This window comes from Nycticebus coucang, chromosome 12 (genome assembly GCF_027406575.1).
Source record: "Nycticebus coucang isolate mNycCou1 chromosome 12, mNycCou1.pri, whole genome shotgun sequence".
Lineage (NCBI taxonomy): Eukaryota > Metazoa > Chordata > Mammalia > Primates > Lorisidae > Nycticebus > Nycticebus coucang.
In genome coordinates this window covers 112,130,785-112,143,073 of record NC_069791.1, presented here as the reverse complement: position 1 = coordinate 112,143,073, position 12,289 = coordinate 112,130,785, and the positions used below count along the sequence as shown (strand labels likewise).

The 12,289-nt window shown below is 39.1% G+C and overlaps 1 protein-coding gene across 3 annotated transcripts in view; it reads left to right on the top strand.

Annotated features, from left to right (window-relative positions):
- Positions 1–12,289, top strand: part of PARN (poly(A)-specific ribonuclease) — a 272,151-nt gene that overhangs the window by 202,219 nt on the left and 57,643 nt on the right. For all 3 annotated transcript variants that reach the window (XR_008373466.1, XR_008373465.1, XM_053557661.1), the window contains exon 24: positions 7,799–7,992. Coding sequence is in view for 1 of the 3 variants with exons in the window: in XM_053557661.1 (XP_053413636.1) it covers positions 7,799–7,992 (194 nt within the window). In the remaining 2 variants the exon portion in view is untranslated. The remainder of the gene's footprint in view (positions 1–7,798; positions 7,993–12,289) is intronic.

Below are 12,289 nucleotides of genomic sequence, written 5' to 3'. Positions count from 1 at the left end.
TCCATGATTATTTAAAAGAGAAGTTCTGAGTGTCGAGGCCAATCTTACTGATATTTGTTCTGTGCAGTATGATGAAGTGAGAAGTTTGCTTTGTAATTATATATATACCTTTTTTCAGTCTTATTCATTTTCTTTATGGTTTATGCTTTTTATCTCTGCATAAAAATTCTCTGCCTAAACTAAGGTCACAAAGATTTCCCTTTTTTTCTCTCAGTTTTATAGTTTTCAGCTTTATGTTTAGTATATGATCAAGTTAATTTAATTTTTATATATGGTAAGAGACATGGGTGCAAGGTTTTTGTTTTTGTTTATTTGTTTTTGTTCTTTTTTTGAGACAGAGTCTCACTGTGTCACCCTCTGTAGAGTGCCTTGACGTCACAGCTCACAGCATCCTCAAATTCTTGGGCTTAAGCGATTCTCTTGCCTCAGCCTCAGGGACAATAGGTGCCTGCCACAACACCCAGCTGTTTTTTCTTGCAGTTGTCATTGTTGTTTAACTGGCCCAGGCCGGGATCAAACCTGCCAGCCTCAGTGTAGGTGGCTGGTGCCATAACCACTGTGCTATGGGCACTGAGCCTTTGTTTTTGTTTTTTGAGCCAGAGTCTCAACTCTGTTGCCCGAGGCTAGAGTGCTGAGATGTCATAGCTCACAGCAACCTCAAAGTCCCAGGCTCAAGCAATTCTCCTGCCTCAGCCTCCTGAGTAGCTAGGACAGGTGCCTCCCACAATGCCCAGCTAATTTTTTTCTATTTTTAGTGAATGGGGGACTTGCTCTTGCTCAGGCTGGTCTTGAACTCCTGAGCTCAAGTGATCTTCCCACCTTTACCTCCCAGAGTGTTAGGATTACAGGTATGAACCACCGCACCCAGCAACAAGTTCATTTTTTGCAATTATTACATCACCATTTTTTGAAAAAACTATTCTTTATTCAGTTATCTTGACTCCTTTTTCAAAAATGATTTGGTCATATACAGGATGGACATAAATTAGTTTGCTATTTAAATTGCACACAAACTTTATGTCCACCCTGTATATGTGGTTTTATTTCTGAACTCTCTTCTGTTCTATTGATCTAGAGTCAATTTGTTGGTTTCTACAAAAAGCTTGCTAGTTCTTTGGGATTGTGTTGAATCTGTAGATAATGTGGAGGAGAGCTAACATCTTAACTCCAAGAGTCTTCCAACCCACAAATGTAGTATATCTTTTCATTTATTTAGGCTTTCTGTGATTTCTCTCATCAGTTATTATAGTTTTCAGCACAACAATTTTGCATGTGCTTTATTGGAGTTGTCTTAAGTATTTTGCCTTCAGATGCTACTGTAAGTCATATATTTTTAAAGTTCTATTTCCAGTCATTCATTGCTAATATAAAGAAATAAAACTGATTTCTGTATTTAACCTTGTATCCTTGGACCCTACTAAATTCACTTACCATTTCTAATAAGTTTTTGTAGATTACCTGGTATTTTTTGTTTAGACAACGATAATCTGCAAATAAAGGCAATTGTATTTCTTTCTCAGCAATGGACCAAACGAATTTTCTTTCTTTCTCTTGCCTTATTGCACTGGTCAGGCCCTCAAGAGACTGCTTTCCTGTTTGCACCTCAGTGGATATAGGCCTGGCTACTGGTGCTGTGGGTACAGACTGGCAGAAGGCAGCTGGAGGCCTTGCTTCTCTGTATGTGGAAGACAGCTGCTTGCCCCCTTACTCAGTTCATATGGCCTCACTCCTGCTCTCCACCACTGGTGGCTCTGAGTTCTGGACCTCCATGAAAGAATCGCCTTCTCCAGAGACTAAGCCTCCTGTCTAGCTCCTACTGGCCTGGGGGGAATGCTGTCCCCTGGCTTTCCAGGCACGGCTGGGGGGGGCAGGGGGGTAGGCATTCTGATACAGCCTTTTCTCCTGTTGACATAGCCCCAGCCCTTATCACCTGCTGGTTTTAGGAATCCAGGGCCTGGTTTTTGTTGCTACTTGGCAGCCTTTTGTAAAACATGCAGATCTCTGCTTCCTCCTCTGTGCACAGCTCCTTAGTACCCCAGTCCCTGCTTTCCTCAGTGTCCCATTCTCTGATGCCAACTGTCCTGCTCTCTTTACCTTGTAGGTGTGTTCAATCTGTCGTGTTTAACTTCTGGGAAATTTTTTTAAGTAATTTATTTTCTGAAATATTTGGCTTTTGATATATAAGGATGACGTTTTGTTTTTCCTCCTATAGCCTTGATCATGTTACACATATGAGAAGTACATCTGTTCATCGAAACCAAAGTTAAATTTTAGTGCAAAAGTAAACTTCACTTTAGCCTCTGAAAATTTTGTGTCCTGAATTCAGTTCCAACTAATTGTATGTTGAGTATTTTTAGTTTAATAATTAGCTGTATTAAAGTAATGTCTTTCATATTTGTCATCAATTAATCTTTTCTGTGTTGAATTAAATTGAGTCAACAATAGGGTATTTTTTAAAAACTCAAATAAGGTTCTTATAAAAAGTATTTCTAACTGAATGCCATTGATTCTTTGTAATCATGAGCCAGTTTCTCTTTTACTTAGGCTGGTATCACAAATAAGCCTTATGCCTAGGACTGAGCACAGACACAGCATGTACATTTCTTCTCTCCCCTCCCCCAACACACACACACAGGTGCATGTGCACGCACCCCATGAGAGGTGTCCTTTATCATTGGGTGGCTGTCATACAGGCTTTATTTAATGTTGTTTTTGTTTTCTAACTCAAATTCTGTATTAGAAGTAGGAATCCTAGTTTGTCAGCAAACTCTAAGATTAGCTTCTGAACCAAGCATTGACTTTCCAACGCCCTCCCCTCCTCCACCCAGAATATGACCCAAAATTTGCTCATGGAATGTGAATTCAGCATGAGAGTTTGTGAATGTAATAAAAGGCACTGGCCAGCTCCTGCTTACTCCAGTGTTTCCAGTTCATTTTTCTGTGTTGTTTGACAGTGAGCATTCTTTCATTCCCTTAGCTATATCTAGGAGGGAATGTGTTTTTATCCAGCCTCACTGGGGAAGTGGCCACACATAGAATATAAACTGTGTTGATGCTGTATAATTCAGGACAAAGTAAGCTAGTAAGCTTACTTATTTGTCATTTGCCTTATTGCTTTTAGGATTGATGTTGACTTGTTTATTTCATCCACACAACAAACCCCAGGCAAGGACAAACCTTCATGCCAGTTGCTGAAAACTCAAGGAGTGTAAGATCCTGCTGTGAAGCAACTTAGGTTCTAGTGGTAGAAAGAAAATAAGCAAGTAAGGAAATAAATAAGATGCATGGGTAGAGATAATTAGGAGGAAGAAAACAGTGTGAAGGAGAAGTGAAGGCTACAGGGAGAGGGCCATCTGGACACCTCCGAGGGTCAGGATCTCTTTTCAATTGAGGCCCGTACAGTGAGTAACTGTCCAGAGGAGGATGGGAAAGGACAGTTGTAAAGCAGTCCCAAGAGTACTGGACTTGGAGCACAGCTCAGTCCCACCTTAGTAGCCAGACCACCTCAGAGAAGTCACTCCTGCTCAAGAGGAGCTTTCTTTTCAGCAGTGTGGAAATGTGAGCACTTGTTCAGCTTCCAGTAGTTGTCTGCAAGTATCAGAATAGAGAATTTTGTAACTAGCAACCTTTGAAAGGTGGTTTTTTTTTATGAATAGACTTACTCTCCCTGTCTGTAAGACTTCCTGAACCTGCGGTAATAAAGGCAGTGTGGTGCTAGCACGAGGAGAGACAGGTGAACAGCACAACAGAGTAGTCTGCAGAAGCACAGCCATGCGTGTGTGCATAGTGGGTTTCCAGTAGTGTTTCCACACGGGAATTCCTTCCTGCATCTCGAGGACATGTGTGTGCTATTCCAAATCCACTGGCATCAGATCAGAAGCAAGAGCATAGTCAGTGACATGTGAAGTCAAAGGTTAAGGTCAACATTTTCAGGACCAGGACAGGAACATGTTGGTGAGAAGGGGGTCACAGTCAAGTCAACCAGCCTTGCCTGGTGCTGTTGCCATGTTAAAAGTATGTGACCATGGCTCCATGAGTTGCTAACAGTGAATCTTCTTATCTATAAAAAACTGTTGAGTTTATGCACATTAGTATACTTTATAAACCTCAAGAGGTAATAAGTTTTGGAAGTAGTTGATAATTTTGAAACATGATTCTGTGCAGTGCTATTAACCTTGCTAGGTTATCCAAATGTTACCTTATCTTCTTAGAATCCAGTCATGTTCAGGGTTTTTTTTTTTTTTTTTCAGTGTTTAATATTTGATGCAGGCTATAATTCTTTAAATATTGTATAGAAGAAATATAAAGAGAAACTATATATATTGTTGTGAAATACTACATCGTGAAATCAGCTGATATAAAATCTGAATTAGGAAAAGCAGTATTAATTTTAACAGCAAAGCGAAGGCAAGCAAAGTATTTTCATCCTGAAAAAAAAAATGAGCTTATTATGTGAAGCACTATATAGTTTAAAGCCCAACTTCAATTTGCTTTGGGCACACTCTTACTAATTTACCAACATCAACATAACACACAAAAGCTCTCCTATGTTTGAGATATTTTTAACAAAATAATTAACAGTTAATGCCTGTGTGTTTTAAAATATCACTTAGGAATAACTTATTTTTTAACATAAATATAGGAAAAATATCTTTTAAATGTGAGCTGTGACACCATAGCACCCTACCGAGGGCAACGTAGTGAGACTCTTGTCTCATAAAAAAAAATAAATAAAAAGAAAAATATTTTGTCCTCATCCCTTTTTTATTATTATGAAAACATAATTTTCTTATTGAGTTGTAAGAGTTTTTCATATTTTCCTAGATTCAACTACTTTATTAGATAATTTGTGGTATCTTTTAATTTTCAAATGATATTTATTTGGTACCTATTCAGTGCTAATGTATTCTTCTTTTAATGTTTTCTAGTACCAAATGTGTTTATTGGGTAGTGATTATTTTTGTATGACATTGAAGTGTATGATTTTTTAACAACGTACTGGTTCATAATAGTAACCTATATGTGTAATCATTGTATCTTACTTTACAGAACTGACCCTTGAAACTTTTAATATAACTCTTATCACAGAAAAGTGATTCACTATATAATGTGTTATTCATAAATAACAATAAAGGACTGTGAAAAATACAGATTAATTTATGATTTGGGCATTTTGATTCTTATTCCCAAATTTTGAAGTTAATGACTGTTGAGAATTTAGAAAATCTAAAAATTCCTGACAAAGGTGCTTTTACTCCAGTGGGCAAAGGGCAGACGAACTTCTCTTCTTACATTACACTATATACAAAATGAACTTGAAATGACTCATAGACCTATAGAAAACTATAACACTGCTAGAAAATGAAAGAAAATCTTGGGTTAGGCGAAGATTTCTTAGATATGACAACAAAATCATGAGCCATAAAGATAAATATTAATAAATTTGATTTAATCAGAATTAAATGCTCATTTTCTCAAAAGATACAAAATAAAACTCTAAAGAAAAGGCACAGACTAAGGAAAAAAATTGCAAAACATATCTAATAAAGTAGTTGAATCTAGGAAAGTATGAAAAACTCTTACAACTCAATAAGAAAATTATGATTTCATAATAATAAAAAAGGGATGAGGACAAAATATTTCTTTTTTTTTTTTGTGAGACAGAGTCTCACTATATGTTGCCCTCAGTAGCGTGCTATGGTGTCACAGCTCATAGCAAACTCAAACTCTTGGCTCAAGAGCTCGTCCTGCCTCAGTCTCCCAAATAGCTGGGACTACAGCTATAGCCCACCACAACGCCCGGCTAGTTTTTCTATTTTTAGTAGAGATGGCATCTCACTTTTGCTCAGGCTGGTCTTGAACTCTTGAGCTCAGACATTCTACCTGCTGTGATTACAGACATGAGCCACCACACCCAGCCTGTTTTTGGTGTATTTTTACTGCGAATCATTTCGTAGTCATTTTCAATGCATTGAGATTTTCCTTCTTTTTTTTTTTGGAACAGTTGAGTACTTCATCATTCTGTGTACCACAGTGTATTTAAGCAGTTTTCTATGCTTAGACAATTAGGAACTTTATAGTGTTTTGCAATTACAAATAATGTTGCAATAACTTGTACATAATGCATTTTTGCATAGTTGGAAGTATACTTTCTAAATCCCTATAAGTGGGATTGCTGGCTTAAAGAATAAATGCTTATGTCGTTTTGTTAGTTGTTGCAACACTCACCTCGTAAGACTAAGTTTTGCCATGTTGCAAACTCACTAGCAGTGTGTGACAGGGCCTATTTCCCCCCTCTTAATAATGAAGTGTATTGTTGATCTTCTGCTTATTTTTTCCAATCTAAAAATCTTACAAGCAAAAAAACTGGATCAAGTGGAAGAACATTCTCCTTAGGAAAGTATCACAAGAATGGAAAAGCAAATATCCAGTGTACTAAATAGTAGTATGAAGCCAGTAGATGAACAACTTGATGCCCACACAAGAGGAAAACACAATTAAATTCAAGTGTGGGGAAGGGAAAGGGGCGGGGTATTGGTGAGCTCTCACCTAATGGGCACAATATAGGGGTATGGGGCACACCTCCCTGGTGAAGGACTCAACTACAACTTGGACTTTACCTGACAAACACAAACGATGTAACCTAATTGTTTGTACTCTCATATGAATCTGAAATAAAAATAAATAAAAAGATGTTTTAAAAAGCTCTATAATAGATGCAAAAGAGAGGACAAGTAGAAGGCCAGCCCATCGGTCTTAAGAAGAGGAGGGCTCCAGTCTCTCTTCTGCTTTCTTTTTAATAAATTTCACTTCCTAGGACAGGCTGACAGGAGTGTGTCTGTTCTCATTCTCCCTCTGTCTTACCCCTTCCCCCATCCTCTTCTCTGTGTGTGAATGGCTCCCTTAAATGGAATGCCTTGAATTTCTTTATGCCTTTCATAACATGGGGGCTATTATGAAAAATATGTAAGACCCATTCAGAGGAGAAAGGACTCACTGGCTGTGTGGACTCTGTTTCTATCCAGTTATATTTCAAGGAACCTGTTTTCTCAAGGAAAAATCAGGACATATAATGTGATTTAATTTAGCATACCAAATCCTATAATGCTTTTAGAATGAAGCCAGGTTTAACTATAAATTTTTAACAAGTCACATTTCTGGAAAAGAAAATTACATGAAGGTGGGTATGTTCATAACTGTGTTCAAGTTTTGAGCAGTGTGAGAGCCGACTGTCTCACGGACTCATAGCTCTGCTGCTTGTCCGGCAGGCCATCGTGAAGATGATGCTGCTGTCTTCTAATGACATGTAATCCAAGCTATTATTCTGTTATAGTAACTTTGCTATTCTATTTTACTGTTCTGTTACAATAGCTTTATCAAAATGGAGACCAGGAATTTTCTTTACACATTTGTTGTTAAGCATTAAAACAATTTATATTTGCATATATCTATATACAAGTATAATTTAGAACTTCCTTCTGAATGAGCTTTCATAGGCAAACTTTTAGATTCTAGTTCATAATAAGACCTTTAATTTTTTTTTTTTTTTTTTTTTTTTTGCAGTTTTTGGCCGGGGCTGGGTTTGAACCCGCAACTTCTGGCATATCGGGTAGCGCCCTACTCCTTTGAGCCACAGGCACTGCCAATAAGGCCTTTAATTTTTACACAGAGGCAGCAACTGCCCAAGCTGATGATTGCTAGTCAAGTGTTAATGGAGTTAAAAGTATTAAAATGTTTTTATAGACTAGTCTTCCTGTTTCTTTCAACAACTTTCATGTTGTTCCACTTTGCATTTCAGTTTTACAGCTACCAGCACAGTAGGCAAAAGAAATTTGAGTCCTACCCTAGAAGAAGCTGGCTTGGAGGACAGAGTATCGGGGAAGATTTCTGACACTGAGCTTGAGCAGATAGATTCCTGTGCAGAATCCCTCTCAGAAAGAAGAAAAAAGGCCAAGAAATTAAAAAGAATGAAGGAAGAGCTTTCTCCAGCAGGTTTGTATTGTATCTTACTGAAGTTCCAGGGTTGTCTACTCTTTAAATGCTCCGAAACTTCTATTTTGGGGGAGAAATTACAGGAAGACTCCACTTGGTGGCAACTCCTGTGTCAGCTTCCACCAGATCAGATTATTTTTAGGATCAATTCAATTTTATTTGAGAAATCCTTAAAAGCTCTGGCTTGGGTAGCATAAGGCGTGGGGTGGGGTGGGGGTGAGGGAGTCTCCTTGTTAAATATGGTTAGTCTATTTTAGTAATCTCTCTCCTCCTCCGTGGTTTAGAGATTTTCCTGATGTGTTTAAAGTAGACTCAGTATTTAAAATGTGCATTTAAATTTGCACAGAGGCCTACTCCTACGTGTAATTTTCAGTAACCGAGTTTTCACTGCTCCCAGCAAAACCCCCAGGCAACCTGGATTTTCCTCATAAGCAGAATTGTATGAGAAGCAAAGGAAACAGGAAGTTAACACATGTTGAGAGCCCACGACATGCTAGACACTGTAGTAGGAGTCTGTCCTCTGCTTGTTTCCTTTAGTTTTCACAGTAGTTCTGAGCTGGGGACTCATACTTATTTTAGAGAAGCAGATGCCTGAGTTCAGAGGGTGAGAACGTGTGCAGGTTTGTGTGGCCAGAGAAGCAGAGCTGAAAGGTAAACCCAGGCCATTCTGAGCTCAATTCCATGTCCTTCTACCCTGTGGACACGCCACAGGGGTCTGTGGCCTAACTCAGCCCTAAGCCCTCTGGCCCTTAGGACACATATCCCCCCACAGGGCCAGAGCAGGAGGCCAGAACAGGCTTCCTGTTCATGAGTGTGCATGAAAGGCCATTCCCTGCTGCTGAGGGACGTTGGCCGTGGCGTGATTGGGCAGCAGTCACGTGGTGAAGGTTGTAGCCACTGCTTGCTGAATGCTTTCTAAAGGGTCCAGGACAGCACAGTGCTTGACAGAAGTTCTTTCATTTAAAGCTGTGAGACCATCATTATTGTCCATTTACAATTAAGAAAACAGGGGCTGTATGACTTGCCCAAGGTCATGGAGCCCTTAACTTCGCCCTATAAGAAAGCCAGTGCCTTTACCCAGGGTTACATTCTTGAAAACATGGACCTCAATGTGATTATCATTACCCTTTGCTACACATTGCGCCAGGTGCCCCGCTTTGCAGACTAACCACCAGACCAAAGGAAGGTTGCAGTCAAGTAATGCAGCTTTACTTATACCTAAGATGAGGGTTCACCATTTTTTAATTAATTCCTTTTTTGTATGTGGGCCAGGTCTGACTATTAATGAAATCACAGAAGCAGCAAAAATGTTGCATGTGCTTTTTATACATTGTGCTGAAGCTTGATTTTTAACAGAAAACTTTAAAACACTTGTTTGAAGCTTTGATTATATATATTAGTGTCTCCTTGAATCTGGGCAGCTCCCTTCACCTGTGTCTCCTCCTGTGCTTAAATTAAGTATTGAAGAAGTTTTTCATTGTTAGCATCCTTGGTCTTCAAACGTGATACCTTGTTATCACCATCAAAAGTGTTAAATACCAAATGTGAGCATGGCATTCAGGGTCAGGCTGAGTGTGGTTAGGAAGGATAGGTCGGGCTTTCCTCTCTTGTATTCCTGTCCTTCACTTCTTGGTCTCTTTTAAATTTTTTGACTTTACCTACTACTTTGTAGGGATAAACTTTTCTTTTTTTTCTTGTGTTAGCATAATGTATTAGCATAATCTTAAAAATATTAAAATTAAAGTACCCCCAATTATAGACTGCATTAATAGATTAGCTCTTTTCATAAATTTTATTATTTTAAGTGAAAACTTTCTGTAAGTTATTTAGGGTTTTGAATTTATAACACTATAATTAAAATAGGATTTTTTTCTCCCATTGACAGTAAAACTGTCACTGCCACAGATTTGAGCTAAAAAAAAAAAATGTAGAATTTTGTACTTCTTTGTCAGTGCTGCTAAAAAAAGACAGAGAGAGATGTCTTGACAACTTTTAATTAAATCAGAGAACTTGAGAAAATTGGGCTTTCTTGTGGAGCACCATTCAACGAGTAAGACTTGTGACAGTGCAAGGTGGAGGTTTAATGGATCCTTTTTACCTGGTTTGTTTTCAGCATTTGATCCTGTTAGTATCAGCAGGATGTAGGTCAGGATATCAGATGCTGAACCTGTTGAATCTGCCAATTTTGCTTGCTCAGTTACTTTAATAAAGTCCCAAAATGAATGAGTGTACAAAGTTCATATGCTGGTAAGGGTCTGCATTAAACCCTCAGAGCAAGACAGAGTGTACCAGGAGCCATGGCTTTGGGGGTGGCAGGCAACTACATTAGAGTATTAGGTACAATGTGGCAAAGTCTGTCTATCCAAAAACAGTTCTGAGTTGTTGGGTCTGAGCTCTAGGTCTCAGGAGGCTATAAGGTACTTAGTGGATTCACTCAGGTGGTGGGTGCCAGCACTGGCAGTGAGGGTGTAAAAGGTAGGGTCCCCTCAGGAATTTACTGTTTCCTAAGGAGAAAGTAGCAAAACTTAAGACCATAGAATATTGTGTGCTGTACAAAATAGTGTCATTTTTCTTAGTTACATATTTGAATATCTAAGATAAAATAAGAGCTAGGTACTAGACCCCATCCCAGATAACAAAATAAACTAAATAGCAAAAGAAATAACCATTTATTGGATTTATGTTGTATGCTAAACATTGTCTGGGGGTATCCTTTATTACCTAGCCTTATAAATACACAGTAAGGCATAGAGATCATTATTTCCCAACCGTAGTGAGGAAACTAAGGCTTGGAGCTGCAGATTTGTAAAGTCAGATACATGGGATGCTGCCTGGCTCCAAAAGCGCATGAACTACACCCCTCTGCAGTGGGTGAAACTTATCCAAGTTGTAGAAGAAATGAAGGATTCTTTGCAAAGGTGAGTGTTTTTTGGAGCTGTTCTAGATCAAAAACAATTACCAACCTAGACTTTGATGAGTTAAAGTCGTTTGATAAAAATCCAAGTGACTGCTCCCCTTTGGGGTTTCTATTTTACATACATGTTATGTACTGAGCAAATATTTTTCTCCTAAGTGCAGTTGATTTGTATCCTGTTTTCAGGAAGCAAATGTAGAGTATGAGTCCTCTCCTATTTGGAGTTACTACGCTTAGAGTTGATGGATAGTGCTAGATACTTTCCAAATGAGGAATTCAAGGTACGTCATTTAAGCTTGGCTAAAATGTCTTTAATACCCCGCCTCACACTCAGCCAGCATGAGAGGTGTGATTCTGCCCTGCTGGCCATTCTGAGAATACTGCTGGGCAGTGCAGTGCTGGTGGTGCTGGTGCTGGTTAGACAGCACTCACAGAGCTGGGCCAAAAAGGACGATGACTGATGGCTCAGGGTTACATTTTGTCCTGTAAATAGAGGCGTTGTTCCAGGTCTCTTTCCTACCATTTAAAACAGCACATTAGACCTTTAAACGTTTGCCAAGAACAGTGAGTTTTATTGGAGTCTTGAGTAATCTGCTGAACTTTTGAAGCTTAAACCCTTAGGGTTACAGTATAGAACTTAAAATCTACTTAGAGCAGCTATCTCCTCTTGCTATTACATGTCTCATTAAAGTCAGAAACAAGATGTACAGGGGCAGTTGTAGGTCCCCCGAGAGACCAGGCTGCAGAACCCCAGGAGCCTTTTAATTACTACGTTAAACATGGTTTTCAGCCAGACGGGGCCAGGGAAGTGTGTGGGGGCTGGTGAGGCTGTGGTTCAGTGCAGTCTGCACCTCCCTGTCCCTGCCAGCATCCCCATGACTTCCCACCAGTCACTGAGGGGACCTTGCTTCGTGTGGGAGACCCGCCCATTACAGGCCATCCTGAGCATTTCCTCCTTAGAAACTTGTACATAGCTCTCCAATGGATATTTCTGTGTATAAAATTCTACTCTGTGAAAAACAGTCTGATAGCAAATTCCCAATGGACTGTGCAGTAGCAGCTTTTTAGATTCTGTTTTAGATTCACTTGAGGAAAGAGACATCTTAGCCCTCCCTTTTAACTCGAGCTAGGTGAAAGGGCAAATAAGCAGAAACAGCCACTTTTTTGGGGTTCACTGCCTTTTAGTTTCTGTCATTGTTTTGGTTAATAATGTACTCACCATGAGAATTTGTATAATGCAGAAAAATGGGAAGAAAATAAAAGCACACAGTTGTAACAAGTGTTGCTCTGTTCAGAGGTGTTCACATTCTACTGTTCATTTATCTACACAACTGGCATCATGCTCTGTGTGAAATTTGTACCCTGTTTTTTCCCATTTTATAA